This window comes from Jaculus jaculus, chromosome 10 (assembly GCF_020740685.1).
Source record: "Jaculus jaculus isolate mJacJac1 chromosome 10, mJacJac1.mat.Y.cur, whole genome shotgun sequence".
Taxonomy (NCBI): domain Eukaryota; kingdom Metazoa; phylum Chordata; class Mammalia; order Rodentia; family Dipodidae; genus Jaculus; species Jaculus jaculus.
This window is the reverse complement of record NC_059111.1, coordinates 112,238,682-112,257,592: the sequence shown is the minus strand read 5'-3', so window position 1 is coordinate 112,257,592 and position 18,911 is coordinate 112,238,682. Positions and strand designations below refer to the sequence as shown.

General features: G+C 44.9%; 1 protein-coding gene across 3 annotated transcripts in view; it reads right to left on the bottom strand.

The window, feature by feature from the left end:
- Window positions 1-18,911, bottom strand: part of Lmbr1 (limb development membrane protein 1) — a 141,271-nt gene that overhangs the window by 25,015 nt on the left and 97,345 nt on the right. For all 3 annotated transcript variants that reach the window (XM_045160611.1, XM_045160612.1, XM_045160613.1), the window contains one exon: window positions 5,701-5,781. In XM_045160611.1, the coding sequence (XP_045016546.1) occupies window positions 5,701-5,781 (81 nt within the window). The remainder of the gene's footprint in view (window positions 1-5,700; window positions 5,782-18,911) is intronic.

The following is an 18,911-nucleotide window of genomic DNA, read 5'->3' as shown; positions in this document are numbered from 1 at the left end:
GGAACTTCCATAATTGTAAACAATATCCCATGGTAATTCCCTCCCTCCCCGTACTTTCCCCTTTGAAACTCTACTTGAAAATGTCCATATCTTAAAATAATAAAGGTTATTTATGAAGGACTGTGGTGGTTTGATTCAGGTGTCTCCCATAAACTTAAGTGTTCTGAATGCTAGGTTCCCAGCTCCTGGAGGCAATGTTATGTTGGGGGTGGAATTATGGGTGTTATAGCCAGTGTCCCCTTTCCAGTGTTTGGCACGCTCCCCTGTTGCTATTGTCCACCTGATGTTGGCCAGGGGGTGATGTCTATCCTCTGCTCATGCCATCATTTTTGTTGCCATCACGGAGCTTCCTACTCAAGCCTGTAAGCCAAAATAAACCTCTTTTTTTCCCCACAAGCTGCTTTGGGTTGGGTAATTTCTACCAGCAATGAGAACTTGACTGCAACAAGTATCTAAGGCCCAGATCACACTAAGTGGGGAAACTGAAACATTCCCATTAAGATCAGGAACAACATAGAGGTGCACATTCTCACCACTTCTTTTCAACACAGCACTAGAAGTCCGAGCCCAAGCAGTATGGTAAGAGAAAGAAACAAAAGGGATACAAACTGGAAAGGAAGAAGACAAACTGCCTTCTTCACAGATGGCATGATCCCATACATAAATGACCCAAAGGCTCTGCCAAAAAACTTCTTAAAGTGATAAATTCTTTCAGCAAAGCAGCAGGATACAAAATCAACACACAAAAATCAGTAGTGTTCGTATACACCAAAGACAAACACATGAAGAAACAGATCAGCAAGGCTCTCCCATTTTCAATATCCACACAAAAAATTAAATATCTTACAATATCACTCACCAAGAAAGTGAAAGACCTATAAAACAAAAACATAAAAACACTGTAGACCTATAAAACAAAAACATAAAAACTATGTAGTCTCAGGGTAGCCTCTGGCCTCAAACTCATGGCAATCTTCCTATCTCTGCCTCCCATGTGCTAGAAAACATAAAAACACTGAAGAAAGAAATTGAGGGTCTGGAGAGATGGCTTAGCGGTTAAGGCATTTGCCTGCAAAACCAAAGCACAAAAGTTTGATTCCCCAGAACCCATGTAAGCCAGATGCACAAGGTGGTACATACATCTGGCGTTCATTTGCAGTGACTGAAGGCCCTGGTACACACATCCTATCTGCCTCTTTCTCTCTCTTTCCCCTCTCTCTCTCTCTCTCTCTTTCTCTCTCCCTCTCTCTCACCCTCAAATGTAATTAAAATTAAGATTTAAAGAAATTGAGGAAGACATAAGAAGATGGAAAGGCCTTCCATGCTCATGGATTGGTAGAATTAATATTGTAAAAACAGCCATTCTACCAAAGCAACATACAGATTCAATGCAATCTCAATAAAAATTCCAGCATTATTCTTCAGAGATACAAAAACTAGTCTCAAAACTTTTATGGAACTAGAGAAGGCCTCAGATATCCAAAACTATCCTCAGCGAAAAAAAACACTGCTGGAGGTATCACCATACCCAACTTCAAGTTATACTACAAAGCCATAGTAATAAGAACAACATGGTACTGGCATAAAAGCAGACATACATATCAATGGGACAGAAGAGACAATCCAGGGCTTAGTTCAAGCAACTACAGCTATCTAATCTTTGACAAAGGAGTCAACAATGGACAATGAAGAAATGACAGCACTTTCAACAAATGGTGCTGGATAATACATATAGAAAAATATATTTAGATCCACTTCACACACCCTGCACAAAAATCAACTCCAAATGGCTTAAGGACCTCAATCAATATAAGACCTGAAACTCTAAAATGACTGTAAGAAAAAATATGGAGAACACTCCAATATATAGGAGAGGGGAAAGACTTCCTGAATAAGAAGACCCTAGTAGTCCAGAAAATTAAATAACCATTCAACCAGTGGGAACTTCTAAATCTAAAAAGTTTTTGTATAGGCAGACATACCATAAACAGAGCCAACAGACAACTCACAGAATGGCAGAAAATCTTCACCAGATATACCTCCAACAGAGACCTAGAATCTGCAAAGAATTCAAAAAGCTCAGCAATAGAAAAAAAAAAAAATCAAACAATCTACTCAAAACACGGGACAGAGAACTTACCAGAGAATTCTTAGAAGAAGAAACACAAATGGCCACCATTCACTTAAAGGCAATGTTCAACATCCTTAGTCATTAGGAAAATGCAAATTAAAACAACCATGGGAATCTACTTTACTCCAGGCAGAATGGCAATCATCAAAAACTCAGATGACAACAAATGTTGATGAGGATGTGGGGAAGAGGAGCCCTCATTCCCTACTGGTGGGAGTGAAAACTTGCACAACCACTATGGAGATCAGTATGGAGACTCATAAATAGAAGGTAAAAGCAGATCTACCACCTGACCCAGCTATTCCACTCTTGGGCATTTACCTAAAGAGTCTACTCTCTACTTTTTTTTTCCTTAGGTATGGTCTCACTCTAGCCCAGGCTGTCCTGGAATTCACTATGTAGTCTCAGGATGGCCCCTGGCCTCAAACTCATGGCAATCCTCCTACCTCTGCCTCCCATGTGCTAGGATAAAAGGTGTGAGCCACCGTGCTCAGTTTTGTGCTTTTGAGATATTTGCTCAACCATGTTTATCACCACTCTATTCACAATAGTTAGGAATTAGAATCAGCCCAGGTGCCCACCAACTGATGGCTAATGAAGATGTGGTACAGACACACAGTGGAATTCTACTCAGTAGTAAGGAAACATGAAATAATGAAATTTCAGGAAAATGGATGAACTCAGAAAATCTCATCCTCAGTGAGATCACACAGTCTAAGAAAGTCAACCACCACACGTTTTCACTTAGATGTGGCACCTAAAATGGACCAGCTGATGAGGAGGGCAAAGGGCAGCAAGCAAGCCTCCAGGTGCTCTTCAGGTAGAAGCTAAATGAGCCCAGGAGACACAGCAGGGATGGACGCTGGTCAGTAGCACAGGGGTGACACCCAGGAAGCACCACTTCACACCCACAGACTGACTGAGGATGTGGAGAACAAGGGACCCCCCCCCCCAACACCCGCAGGAAGGAAAACTGCAGAGGTAGTAGGGAAAGAGCGGCACCATCTACAGAGGAATGCACACACACGTGTATCCGTGGTCCTGTGATTCCACTTACATAAGCACCCTGAAAAATTGCCTGCACTGAGAGATAGATACCAGGATGTATAATAGTACTCAAGACAGCAAAAGACTGGAAGCACGTCTCAAATCTACCAGGTGCACTACTTACAGAACCGAAAATGAACAAGCATCTATGATTGTCAAAATCAGTTCTGGACCTGGGCTTCTGAAAATGAAATGGTGGTAAGCAGCAGACTGAGCTTCTCGCCTGAAACAATCAAAAAGACAAACACAGAAAGACAGTCCTTCTGGTGCTCTTTGTGGTATGGTCAATAAGCTTGAAGAAAAGAAAATATATATTTTATAAAATGTTCTGGAGCCAGGCGTAGTGGCACACACCTTTAATCCCAGCACTCGGGAGGCAGAGGTTAGGAGGATCACAGAGAGTTCAAGGCCACCTGAGACTATAAAGTGAATTCCAGGTCAGCCCAGACTACAGTGAAGCCCTACCTTGGAAAACCAAAAAAATTAATAAATAAATAAATAAACATAAAATTCTGGAATCTGGATTTCTGGTCATAACCCTGAAAGACAGAAACAACCCCAACCATCTCAACAGTCCCCAGGACACAGTAGGAGGAGCAACCAAGCAGAGGCCAGCTTGGTCTCATCCTAAGGATGTGAAATTGTAGTCTGAGGAGCCAAAGGAACAGAAGTTCTTAGAGCACAATGCCAGAGGCAGGCAGAATCATGGAGAAGGGACCCAAGGAACCGCAGGTTAGCTCTGGGTACTCAGTGGCAGACAGCTCAGGCCTGAAGGAAGCAGCCCCTGGCATGGGCTAGCAGTACTTACTTGACCATTACCAAGAGCCACCAGCAGGGTCTGCTCACCAAAGCAAACTCCAGCCCAGCCTAACCAGGCATCAAAGCAAGACACAAGACCCCAAGTGCTTACATTCACAGCTATGCTCAAAACACAGTTCCCTTCTTACAGCAATACAATAAAACATTAGCACTCAAAATTGACCATTTTCCAACAAAAATTGCTCAGCACGCAAAGAAGAACAAAATAAAACCAATAATGAAGAAGAAAGCTCTGTTGGAACTTACAAAGGCCTTATAAAAATATGAGACTGCTCTCCTACCTGCACTCCATGTTTCTAAAGATGGTGGGAACAGACTGAATGAGCTGACCAGCAGCGGAGAAGTTAAGAGAACAGAAACTACAGTGTCTGAGTGCGTTCCAGATGACGGGGTGAGACCAATCTGACACGCAGAAGGAATGTTAAATAAAGCCCAGCACAGGAAGATATCCAGAACAAAACACACAGCGGACTAAACACAAGAGACATCCTTGAACTATGGCTGACATGGAAGGAACTGGGAGTCTCTGAAATGAAAACACAGAAGAGAGAATAAAAAATATTCATAGAGGAAAACTGTAAGTTACAAATCCAAGAAACTCAATGAGCCCAGACTAAGACGTGTTAAGAAAATTAAAACACTAAGGAACATCATAACCAAATTACTTCAAATCAGTGGCAAGAAGCCCATCTTTAGAATTCAGAAATAAGTCACATTCAAAGAGTTTACTCACAGACTGTCAAAAACAATGCAAACTCAGCCTTGGTGGATAACCAATAGCTTTCAGTTTGGCTAAGAGATCCACTCAGTGTAAAGGAACCCATATCTGGAATTAGGAACCAGATCAGAATCCTATGGAAACAAAGATTATGCTTTCCAGTATCAACCTCTCACTAGCCTTTGGTTAAAAGAGGGGCTACATACATCAAATTCTCCCTAAATTAATAATGCTTACCCCATTTAAACTATGCTGACTTCACTCTCCATTGGAGAAGCTGTTTTTATTTGTCAGAAGGTAGTGAGACCTGAGGTGATAAACCACCCCTTGCACTTCAGCCCAGCCCCAGCTGAAACCACAGAGGAATTGGGGAGATGAGCAAGAGCGCTGCTTCCATGGTGAACCTGACACTCAGTGCCAGGGTGAAGGAGACAGACCCTGAGGGTACTCAACACCTACCTAAGCAGAGATCCAGAGGCTCCTAAGAGCTCATCACTGAAGTGGACTTAAAACATACCCACCACAGCTCAGGGAATTTTGAGGAAGTGAGACTGAAAGATTGTAAGAGCCACAGGTTGAGACATCATGCCCAGAGGCAATCCCTGCCCCTAAAAACTGCCATGTAATCCACAATCCCATGGGGAATACCTGCAACGCACTCAGGAGGTCCCCAGCGGAATGGGGCCAGGGAAGAGGGAAAAGTGGGTACCAACATATGATGTATCCATATAAAATATGTTGTTAGTAATAAAAAAACATGCAAGAGTCAAAAAACCAACACATTTAGCTATTAATATCTATGAAAAGTCATTGTATATTTATTGAAGATAAAAATGATTACATCTTACCCTCTTCACAAAAGATATTTTACCAATGATTCTGAACACATAGAAATTTTTCAAATATCAACTAGCCCGTCACAATTTTTCTAGTATTTTAGACTTGTAGTCTAACAACAGCCAAGTCAAGAAAGAAAGCATAATACCTAATTTTGTCTTAAGAGTCTTCACACTCTCAAGTTCTTGTTCCAATTCCATTACGTTGTGTTCCACGGATGAAGACAGTCCTATTCAAAGAAAAAATATTTACTAACGAAACAACAGCCCAACAACAAACCCGTAACTAAAATATGAAGCCCCTTGTTGCACATTCCTTTTTGTGTTTTGTTTGTTTAAGGGAGCATCTCACTCTAGCCCAACCGACCAAGGACTCACTCTGTAGTCCCAGGTTCACCTCGAACTCACAACGATCCGCCTACCTCGGCCTCCCAAGTGCTGGGATTAAAGCCATGTGCCACTATGCTCAGATTCTTGTTGCACATTCTAAAAGCAGGGTGCGAGCAAATGCTCCAGCGAGCACAGGGGAGCATAACCTCCATCTCAGCTATTCACTGACACAGAAGCATGCCCCACCTCTGCTATTCACACAGCCCAGGACCAAGTGATTTTATGTACTAGAATAATTCAAATTATTGTGAATATATGTTGTGTGTGTGTGTGTGTGTCCTAAATAGCTTTTGAAAAGATCTATCTTACATATATATATATACCAATGATATCATCCCTCGCATTGTAAGTCAAAGGACACACGTCCCGCATGAGCAGGGCTCCCCCAGCAGAGCTCCATGAACGTCTACGGGGCTGACTCAGAGGACACACGTCCCGCATGAGCAGTTTCCCCAGCAGAACTCTTGTCAAGAAAAAGTCCTTTAGATATATTTACAGTTTTTCATCCTGGAGATTATGATTGATTGGCAGGGTCTGACCCATTCCTGAGATGACCTCAAGGCATCTTCCTCATATATGGGTGCTAAGTGCTTAATTTCTTTTTGTGTGTGCCATTTTTTATGAGGAAGAGAGGGAGGAAGAGAGAGGGAGAGAAAACTGGCGTGAGGCCTTGCACGCTTGCGTCACCTTGCTCATCTGGCTTACGTAGGATCTGCAGAGTCAAACAGGGGTCCTTAGGCTTTGTAGGCAAGCGCCTTAACCACTAAGCCATCTCTCCAGCCCTTGATTTCTTTTTAATGGTATTTTTAACAGCCATACCCTCCTCTCCACAACTTTCAAAGACTAACCTAGCTGTTTGATTTTCAAACCCTTCACTGTTTTCGCTTCCAGTTTTCACCATAAATTCAGCTAACGCAATAGCTGTGTCACGACCTGAATACCCAGCTGTCTGAAAACCTACCCTTCCCACTCACTCTGTCACCTCTAAGCTCAATCTCCTACAGCCTGGGGACACAGACAAACTGGGGAAGTTCCACACCACAGTGCAGCGCCCGTGGCCTCTAGTGCACTTCCACAGCATCGGGAAGTTCCACACCACAGTGCAGCGCCCGTGGCCTCTAATGAACTTTCACAGCATCAGGAAGTTCTACACCACAGTGCAGCGCCCGTGGCCTCTAATGCACTTCCACAGCATCGGGAAGTTCCACACCACAGTGCAGCGCCCGTGGCCTCTAGTGCACTTCCACGGCATCGGGAAGTTCCACACCACAGTGCAGCATCCGTGGCCTCTAATGAACTTTCACAGCATCGGGAAGTTCTACACCACAGTGCAGCACCCGTGGCCTCTAGTGCACTTCCACAGCATCGGGAAGTTCCACACCACAGTGCAGCACCCGTGGCCTCTAATGAACTTTCACAGCATCGGGAAGTTCTACACCACAGTGCAGCGCCCGTGGCCTCTAATGCACTTCCACAGCATCGGGAAGTTCCACACCACAGTGCAGCGCCCGTGGCCTCAAGTGCACTTCCACAGCATCGGGAAGTTCCACACCACAGTGCAGCATCCGTGGCCTCTAATGAACTTTCACAGCATCGGGAAGTTCTACACCACAGTGCAGCACCCGTGGCCTCTAGTGCACTTCCACAGCATCGGGAAGTTCCACACCACAGTGCAGCACCCGTGGCCTCTAATGAACTTTCACAGCATCGGGAAGTTCTACACCACAGTGCAGCGCCCGTGGCCTCTAGTGCACTTCCACAGCATCGGGAAGTTCCACACCACAGTGCAGCATCCGTGGCCTCTAATGCACTTCCACAGCATCGGGAAGTTCTACACCACAGTGCAGCGCCCGTGGCCTCTAGTGCACTTCCACAGCATCGGGAAGTTCCACACCACAGTGCAGCGCCCGTGGCCTCTAATGCACTTCCACAGCATCGGGAAGTTCCACACCACAGTGCAGCGCCCGCGGCCTCTAGTGCACTTCCACAGCATCGGGAAGTTCCACACCACAGTGCAGCGCCCGCGGCCTCTAATGCACTTCCACAGCATCGGGAAGTTCCACACCACAGTGCAGCGCCCGCGGCCTCTAATGCACTTCCACAGCATCGGGAAGTTCCACACCACAGTGCAGCGCCCGCGGCCTCTAATGCACTTCCACAGCATCGGGAAGTTCCACACCACAGTGCAGCGCCCGTGGCCTCTAATGCACTTCCACAGCATCGGGAAGTTCCACACCACAGCGCAGCGCCCGTGGCCTCTAATGCACTTCCACAGCATCGGGAAGTTCCACACCACAGTGCAGCGCCCGTGGCCTCTAGTGCACTTCCACAGCATTGGGAAGTTCCACACCAGTGTAGCACCCATGGCCTCTATGCACTTCCACAGCATCGGGAAGTTCCACACCACAGTTCAGCGCCCGTGGCCGCTAATGCACTTCCATAGCATCGGGAAGTTCCACACCACAGTGCAGCGCCCGCGGCCTCTAATGCACTTCCACAGCATCGGGAAGTTCCACACCACAGTGCAGCGCCCGCGGCCTCTAATGCACTTCCACAGCATCGGGAAGTTCCACACCACAGTTCAGCGCCCGTGGCCGCTAATGCACTTCCACAGCATCGGGAAGTTCCACACCACAGTGCAGCGCCCGCGGCCTCTAATGCACTTCCACAGCATCGGGAAGTTCCACACCACAGTGCAGCGCCCGCGGCCTCTAATGCACTTCCACAGCATCGGGAAGTTCCACACCACAGTGCAGCGCCCGCGGCCTCTAATGCACTTCCACAGCATCGGGAAGTTCCACACCACAGTGCAGCGCCCGTGGCCGCTAATGCACTTCCACAGCATCGGGAAGTTCCACACCACAGTGTAGCACACGTGGCCTCTAATGCACTTCCACAGCATCGGGAAGTTCTACACCACAGTTCAGCGCCCGTGGCCGCTAATGCACTTCCACAGCATCGGGAAGTTCCACACCACAGTTCAGCGCCCATGGCCGCTAATGCACTTCCACAGCATCGGGAAGTTCCACACCACAGTGCAGCGCCCGTGGCCTCTAATGCACTTCCACAGCATCAGGAAGTTCCACACCACAGTGTAGCACCCGTGGCCTCTAATGCACTTCCACAGCATCGGGAAGTTCTACACCACAGTGTAGCACACGTGGCCTCTAATGCACTTCCACAGCATCGGGAAGTTCTACACCACAGTTCAGCGCCCATGGCCGCTAATGCACTTCCACAGCATCGGGAAGTTCCACACCACAGTGCAGCGCCCGCGGCCTCTAATGCACTTCCACAGCATCGGGAAGTTCCACACCACAGTGCAGCGCCCGCGGCCTCTAATGCACTTCCACAGCATCGGGAAGTTCCACACCACAGTGCAGCGCCCGTGGCCGCTAATGCACTTCCACAGCATCGGGAAGTTCCACACCACAGTGTAGCACACGTGGCCTCTAATGCACTTCCACAGCATCGGGAAGTTCTACACCACAGTTCAGCGCCCGTGGCCGCTAATGCACTTCCACAGCATCGGGAAGTTCCACACCACAGTTCAGCGCCCATGGCCGCTAATGCACTTCCACAGCATCGGGAAGTTCCACACCACAGTGCAGCGCCCGTGGCCTCTAATGCACTTCCACAGCATCGGGAAGTTCCACACCACAGTGCAGCACCTGTGGCCTCTAGTGCACTTCCACAGCATCCTCACCCCATCAGAAAACGCACAGGCACAGTTCTTCCTGCCAACACTCCCATCTGCATTCACTCACTAAGTTCTGCTTACACTTATCTGAGGGTTATCTAGCTCATATACCTAAATTCTTCCAAATTTCTTCCACAAACCAGTTCCAAAGGCTTCTGAACCATATCGTCTGGTAGTCAGAGCAACAACCATACTTCTCTGGTACCAATTTTCTGTGCTACTTCTTGGTACTGTGATAAATGCTTGAGAGAATCCACTTAAAAGATGTATTTGGCATCAGGCATGGTGGCGCACACCTTTAATCCCAGCACTCGGGGGGCAGAGGAAGGAGGATCACCATGAGTTTGAGGCCATCCTGAAACTACATAGTGAATTCCTGGTCAGCTTGGGCTACAGAGTGAGACCCTACCTCAAAACCAACCCCCCAAAAAATGTTGATTTGGGCTGTTTCAGAGATTTCAACCCAAGGCCAGCTGCATCCCTTTTTTCTCTTAACCTTGGGGAAGACAAAATATGTGAGCATCTAACACAGTGCAGAGGCTGCCCACGCGGTAGTCAGAAAGCAGAGAGACAGACAGACAGACAGGAAAGGGCCATATACAAGACACTCCTCAAGGCCACGCTTCTAGTGACTTACTCCCTACGGCTAGGGTCCACCTTCTCATGTCCGCCATTGTGCACAACAGCGCCTGGAGATCAAGGACATCTTCAACACATGAGCCTGTGGGGTATTTCATGTTCAAATCGTGTCGCTGTCCACTGCCTTCAGCCTCTAGCTGAGAAGTCTGTAGCAACTCCTTCCTGTCCCACAAGTATGTTGTCACTGCCACTGTGACCTACGCAGGGTCTGTCTCTGGTGTCTTCCTATGTAAGTACTTTTAATTTCTAAATTCACATCCATCAGATCAGAGAAATTTCTTGATTCTGTTATTTTTTTCTGCCCTATTTTTTGTTATCCCTACTTAGAATTTCCTATTAGCTATGTTTGGTCTCCTCAAGGGGTTCTCTAACATTTTTAATCTCTTCTCTCCTAGCTTCACTATTTTTGTCATTTTGCCCTATTTTCTTATTTCTAAATTTCAAGAATCCCTTTCTGCTCACCAGATGTCCCATTATGAAACCTTACCCTTTCTCATGAATGCCCATGACATATTGTCTATCTCAGAATATGAAGGACGTTGATCCTGAAATACCCTTTTCCCATGTATCCTCTACCTCCACAGGTTCTTTTTAAGTTTCTATGTATTTATTTAAAAGAGGCAGACAGTGGGAAGAGAGAATGTGCACGTCAGGGCCTCCAGCTCCTGGAAACACACTCCAGGTGCATACCCCTTGTGCATCTGGCTTACATGGGTCGTGGGGAATTGAACCAAGGTCCTTTGACTTTGCAGGCAAGTCTGTAAACCGCTAAGTCATCTCAATAGCCCCCTCCTCCACAGGCTCTTGTCTACTTGTTCACACAGGAGGCTTTCTGCAATCATTTAGAGTGCTTGGTTGTCTGCTCCTGTTTAAAAATGAAGCAATCAAAATGTAGATCTGTGCCAAGCGTTGTGGTACACACCTATAATCCCAGAACTCTGGAGACTAAAGGAGGAGGACTGCCATGAGTTTGAGGCTGGCTTTGGCTACAGACTGAGTTCCAGGTTAGCCTGAGCTAGGGTGAGACTCTACCTTAAATAAACCAAACCAACCAAACAACAACAACAACAACAAAAATGTTAGCCAGGCATGGTGGTACACGCCTTTAATCCCAGCACTCAGGAGGCAGAGGTAGGAGGATCACCATGAGTTTGAGGCCACCCTGAGAATACATAGTGAATTCCAGGTGCCTGGGCTACAGCGAGACCCTGACTCAGGAAAAAAAAAGTTGATCTGAGTCTCAGCCCTGCTGGAGCTTGACAAGAACGAATTTTCCTATAGAATCCAGCCAACACCCTATTGCTATAGCTACAAAGCCCTTCCTTATCCTAGACTGAAATTATTCAGCTAAAACCCTGCTTCTTGCCGAGTTAAAGCCCAAGTAAGGGAAGATGAAGCCTTCCCTAATTAAGCCAGACAGGAGCCCCTCTTCACAGGAACTGAGACCCCTCTTTTTTGGTGTGGGAAAAGCAGGTGCCTGGAAGGGTGTGAGGCCTAGCTAAGTCACCTCAGGCCTTCAACCGTCCCTTCCAAGCTTGTGCCATGTCATCTGGAGGTCCTGCTTTGGGATCTGGGGATTCTATAGCATAAATCAGGCCCACAAGGCACAGGAATCAGCTTCTTGGGGTCTGCCAAATTAACTACTTACAAATTTTTCTCACATCTGCTGCTAAATTCCAAATGTTTATTGTCGTTCTCGGATCTTTTCATCCCCTGAATCACAATGTTCTCATCTATGGAACAGGGCCTATCTGTTAGGATGTTTTCCACTTAGTCAGAAAACTCAAAGTAACTTGAACAATTTTCATGTAATTATAAATGGGGACACAGACCAAGCTTCCAACTGGGTGTTCCAGCAGCTCAACAGTGACATCAAGGGTTGACACTGCGCTACCACACACTTGTTTAATGTGAAGACAAGTGCTCCTCTGGTGGGGGAGGGGGCAGGATTTGTGATTTCTATTTTTTTATAGCTTGCTGTTTATTTTGTTTCTCTTTCCCCATGTCAATCAGGCATTCCGACAGCCACATTCTCATTTGTAATACTCATACTGAGGTATGGATTCTTTTCATTATACTGTTAATATAACACAGTCCTTTCTCAAAGCAGACAGATGCAGTCCTAGCTCACAGGCTGCTTTTCTGAGTAACCGACCTGTGCCAAGGTAAAACTTTCACAGCCATTTCATCACCATCCCCTGCTGCCTCCCACCTGCCCTCCAGAGCCTTGTCTTGCTGAGGCAGCTTGGCTTATTTGTAAAGTCAGAACAGTGCCTGGCAGAGGTTCTACACACACAGACCTGGAGTGGATAAAGGAACATCCGGGAAATGTGTGTCCCGCACTCACAGAGGCACACAGTGCTGAATGACCCTTAGCATGTACAATAGGACGGTGGATATCAATCTCTCCTTTTACTTTAACAGCTTTAGTTTTTCTACATCATTTTTGGAATTCAGAGTTTTTATAGGGTAAATTCCAGTCTTTTAAATTTCCCATGTAAGTCTGGGAGTATAGATTGTACATCGCTGTGTGCAAGACCCTGAGTTTGAACCCCTCACTAAATAATTACATTTTCTGTGTAATATTCTCACCTAGGACTCTGGTCTTTTATAATCTATATTCAAATCTCCAGCTCAGCTCTGTCTTCTATTACTTTCTTTTCTACCTGTTTCTGCCTGCTGGTTTTCCCTCCTTCCAGACACTTCTCATTCATGTAGGTGCCTCCTCTCTGAAGTCCATGTTTACTATTTAACTAATGATGTCCTTCTGATACCTTTGGCCTGTAACACACAACAGTTCTTCTACTTGAATCTGCCAGGTGACCAGTTCCATCTTCAGAAGGACTATATTCCTTTCCCCTCAGTGCTGGCACAAGTTTAAGTTAAATTAGCACCAGCTTATTGCCTTGCAATTCTTGACATCAAAATTCCTACAATCGAGCTGGGGAAATGGCTTAGCGGTTAAGGCACTTGCCTGCAAAGCCAAAGGTCCCAGGTTCGATCCCCCAGAACCCACGTTAGCCAGATGCACAAGGTGGTACATGCATATGGAGTTTATCTGCAGCAGCTGGAGTGTCAGCAGGACTATGCCCCGCTGGACATTCTAGGAAAGTCGCTGGTCTCTTCCAGCTTCTGGAAGCCACCTGCATTCCTTTCCTCAAATCCCCGCCACCTCAGGCTCCATTGTCTTGGCTTTCATTTTGCATCTCTCTCCACTGAGCCTGCCAAATGTGCAGGATAGCTGAGACCCTTACCTTCACCATGTCTGCAAAGTACAGTAACAGTCACTGGTTCTGGGGATTAGGGCTAGACATCTCTGAGGGGACATTATTCTATCTTCCTCAAAGAATGTTATCTTTCTGTTGTCCACCGAGCTTTTAATTGTTCTTACGTTTGGGGCAATCTTTCTCCGACACCTTATTACTTGAGGAGGTTCAGTACGCAGCCTTGCCTCTCCTAGCTGTTACGTGAGACGCTCACTCGCAGGTAAACTCCATCTTCACACAGCACAAACAAATGCTTCTCTCTCTCCACACTGCTGCTTCCTTCATGAGCACATCGAGAAACTCCTGCTCCTGAGAACCAAGAACCAAGTGGCCAGAAGAACTGATTGAGAATGGAGACAGTTGACCGAGTGTCAGCTCAAACAGTGACATTTCTCAAAGCTGCAGTGACACAGGTCGGCAGGAGCAGGCACAGCAGCCTAGGGGTAAATGTGTCTCCATCTCTAAGCCCATAGGCAATCATGTGATTCAGTCCTAGGCTTCTAGGAAAAGTTCTGTCCCCTCTGCCTCTTCCTCATTTCTGCTGCATTGTTTCCAGCACTTCTCGGCTTAATGACTTTATTCACGAATGTCCAACTAATGTTTCTACAGAAATCACAGGAAAAACACTGCAGATACTCAGGTACTATGGCTCAAAGCTACCAATGCTTGGCTACAAATTTAGTTTGAGTTTCTGGCAGCAGAAGCAAGAGAAAAGCGATTCAGTTACGAAGTTAAAAGGGCAGGACAGGACGGGAGGCTTGCGAAAGAAAGTGCCACATGTGAGATTTCTAAGTGTCTGAATCAAAGTTTCAACAATATAATGGTGATAAGTATCCTCTCCTTTTTATCCCAATTCTCTATAAATTATATGGTACGTATATTTAATTAACACTCATTTAACTTCTATATCCCATTAATTAGAAATACAATTTCAAGCTAAGTTTCATTCTCTACACTTATAAAGCAGTTATTAGTCCAGTAACAAGTCTGAGGAAAAATGATACGATGGGTGTTCAGAATTCTGAAAGGGAATGGATATCAGAACAGACAGTGCCCCGGTGCCAATGTGAGATTAAGGGAGAAGACATACATTCCTACCTTGAGGTGTGTCTGCAAAGCTCCACATAAATGTCTAGACCATTCAATGTATGTCTTTTCAAAGAAAAATAGCTGAGGTGACAGGCCAACTCAAGTCACTCAAGAGGTAACTGGTAAATTCTGCTTTGCACATAAAAACTAAGAACATGTTGCCACTGTCCTCCAAGAAGCCATGCTTTTCTTAAACATCTAGAATCATCTGGACTATCGTGGTGTCTGGGAACGTTGTGACCCTCCATTACATGCTAATATGTCAAATACCCGGAGGGCCGCCACGTCTCGCTAGGAATGGCTGGAAGGCGATGGCGACCTCTGTAAGGATTCTGAGCACTGCAAACAGACACCTGAATATTGTGTGAACTTAAGTTGCACAAGAAAACTGAAAGCATCCTAAAAACTCCATCATTGTTTTACTTGCAGATGAATCTAAAATGTTCAATGTCAGTATTGTCTAGTCAATAAGTTAAATTGGTAGACAAAACCTGTTTGGACAAGTCGTGAAAAATAAAAAGGGATTCTCCAAGAAAACCACAAAGCAGCTCATTTAAGGTCAATTTAACGGTATTATTCTGTTTTTCTTCCAGCCCCGACATAGGATTTCACTACCTCAAAGGAAATTGTAAGAGTATCTATTTGCATTCCCCCCAGGTGATTGGCAGTTCAACACCAATTAGTTCAAAATTACACTGTTACTAGCATGCAATAAAAACAACACCTTTCATCTTTCTTACACAGGTAAGAATACCTTCAGAGCCAATAACTTTGATCAAATAAGTATTTTTTGATCCTGCCCCACCCGTCTCTTTGGATTCAGGAAAACTAACAGCTGAAGGCAACTTTTCCCAGCTTTATTCTTAAGCTGAAAGACTGTTGTGGTATTGAAAATATTTTGCTCCCAAGATAACAGAACTTCCCAAAGTACAACATTTCTTCAGTAACTAAGTTATCCTTTTTTTTAATGCATAAGACAGACTTAGTACAAAGACAGCTTAGTATGTTAATGAACAGATACTAATCATTTAGTCTAAAAGATACAATGTACTTTTAAAATAAATATACATCTCTAATTGGGCATGTAAACAATTCATGTAGCCAGATGCAGTAAGATTATATCCATAACCAACTCCACACCTTACACATACTTTGTCTTACAGTGAATGGCACGGGGAAGCAAGGACTTGTCCAGTACATTTTCCTTTTTTATTTAGCATGTAGTCAAAAAATAAATTTGGTAGTAAAATCTGATCCAAGTAACGATATGTTTTTTGTTATTATTACAATTTTAAGGCTGACCAGCATAAGCTCTATCTCCAAGAAGTGACCCAAGTACGGCTATTTCCAAGTGCTTAGACAAACAGCTCCTAACGGTTCATACAGCAATGAGCTCTGTCCCCCAGCAGACATGACCCCCCCCCCATGCAACAAGCCAGAGCAGAGCACGTGGAAACGGGAGCCTCACGTTCCGACCTCTGGCGTGCCTACTATGGTGCACTAATGCTGTCTGCAGAGAGAACAGCCCGCCCAAGCACAAGCTGCCTCTGTGTCTACATCACCTTCAGTGCTATCATTTATTAACGCTATAGTTCCCTGTGGGGACCAGGGGCAGAATGTGGCGGTTTTAATCAGGTGTCCCCCATAAACCCATGTGCTCATGGTCCCCAGCTGGTGGCAATTCGGGAAGTGAAGCCTTGCTGAAAGAGGTGTGTTTCTGGAGCAGCCTCTGGGGTATGACAGCCAGCCCCTCATCAGAGTTCAGCTTATTTGCCTGCTGCTTTTCCCACCTGCTGTGGCAAAGGTGTGCAGCTGCTACCTGCCATCTTTTCCCTGCCACCATGGAGCTTCCCCTTAGAATAGAAAAAAAAGTTAAGAAGCTTACTTCTGACACAATTATGGATCTGGTACAGTGAGATTCTGATAGCTAACACAACTGTACATATGCAGGCATACTTCATTATTAATGGCAGCAAGTAAGACAGGAAATGTTGACACTCACCTTTAGTGATTATGTAATGCTATGTACAAGTGAACAAGTTGTTTGCTTTTGTTTACTTCAGAGGTGGGCTTGGCAGATCTTAAACCAGCTGGGACGTTAAGCTCCCCTACCTTCCTATGGGGTACTCTCATGAGGAAGGACGAACCGCCACTCACAGACCGCAGCTCAGAAAACAGCTCGTGCACAGGAGACTCACCTCCACTGAACGAAGCTGAGTCATTTCTGAAGTCTAATTTATTTTCTAAATTGCATTAAATATGATGCTTGATTCATATTATTCTAATTTTTAGGCCAAAAAAATTCATTTCTTCTGATAGGATACTTGCTAGCTCTTTCAGTCACCTCATTTCACCTGGTAACAAATAATTTATTTGGGCCACATGGGGGGGGGGCATTTTATTGTCATGAAAGTGACTCAAGGTTGCTGGGTATGGTGGCTCACACCTATAATCCCAGCACTTAGGAGGCAGAGGTAGAAGAATTGCTGTGAGTTCAAGGCCAGCCTGGGATACAGAGTAATGTTCATGTCAACCTGGGCTAGCATGAGACCCTGCCTCAGAAGAAGTAACTATAGGGCTAGAAAGATGGCTTTGTGGTTAAGTGCTTGCCTGTGAAGCCTAAGGACCCCAGTTCAAGGCTTGATTCCTCAGGACCCACATAAGCCAGATGCACAAGGTGGCACATGCATCTGGAGTTCATTTGTAGTGGCTGGAGGCCCTGGTTGCACCCATTCTCTCACACTCTCTCTCTCTCTCTCTCAAATAAATAAATAACAATATTTTTAAAGTAACTATACAGCCCAAGAAACAAAATAAATTATAACTGTCTTAGCCTCTTGAAACAAATGCACTTTGCACAAACCTGATCAGCTGCAGGCTACTTAGTTAGCTATGCCAGACTTTTCCCACAGTGTGTGTGTGTGTGTATGTGGTGTTATCCGTAGTCTATTACAGAATTCCATATTTAGTGTATGTATGTCACTGTCCCACAAAGGTATTCTTTCGTCAGTGATTAAATACGATATTCTATATGTATATTATATATAAGTACTATATTCATATACTATGCTCTGTGTACTCTAGTGTACATATACAGTACGTGCTTAGCGTTCTCAGTGTAAATATATTGAGCATATATGTATAATATTCTTAGAATAACCACTGCGAGAACCCAAAGAAAGCCTACACGAAAGGAATGTAGAGGCCATGCAGTAAAATTTGATGAAATCTTTCCTGTAGGTCTGTGGCATGACAAGCCAGCTGTGCACGCCCTGCCGGAGGAGGTGAGAGGTGCTGGCGGGCGCCCTCCACTGAGGCAGCCGCCGACTCCGCACAGGCGACGCCACCGAGCTCTGGGAAAAGGCTGTACAAGACAATCTTGCTCTTTATTCGCCCTTTATTTTTCAGGATATATTGTCATTTATTTGCAGGGATATAAAGGTAGAAAACCCGGAATTCAGCAAAAATGAATCAGCAACCTCTTCTTGCTCTTTAAGAATAATGAATTACTATAAGTTTCATTGAAAAGGACAGTTTTAAGAGATTAGGATCAAGGGCTGGAGTCATGGCTCGGTGGCAGAGAGCTTGCTTAGCAAACTCAGGCCCTTGATTCAATTCCCAGGAACATGAAAGAACAAAAGAAGTAAGGAGGAGAAAGAAAAGAAGAGGGAAGTAGGGAGGGAGGGAGAGAGGGAGGAAAGAAGAAAAAGAAGAGGAGGAAGAAAGGTGAGAGGGGGAGAATAGGGAAGGAGGAAGAGAGGGAAGGAGGGAAGAAGAAAGAACCAGACTCAAGCAGAAAAGTAATTGCTACAAAAAATTATACACAAATTTTTATCATAACGATAGAAATAGTATGTATCAAAATTGAATTACTAAGTTCAAAGACTATATTTTTAAATAAATTACATTAAAAGAACTGTGGAGGTTTTGAACTTAACAACAAAAAATAATTTCTATTCATTATGATACTTCTAAGTTACCCAGTACACCCATGGGCTATATACACACACCAGAGCTAATTATTTCAATTAATGCTGTTGCATTCCTTAAACATTCAAACAAGTTAATGATATTATGTATTCTCTTAACACTGGGAATGAATTACAAAAGATTCTCTTCCACATTACTGTAATGGACCTTCTGTTGAGCTCTTGGGCAGGGGTCTTGGAGTAGAAACGCTTCTTTTTTTTATTTTTTTTATTATTTTTATTTTTATTTATTTGACAGCAACAGACAGAGAAAGAGGCAGATAGAGAGAGAGAGAGAAAATGAGTGT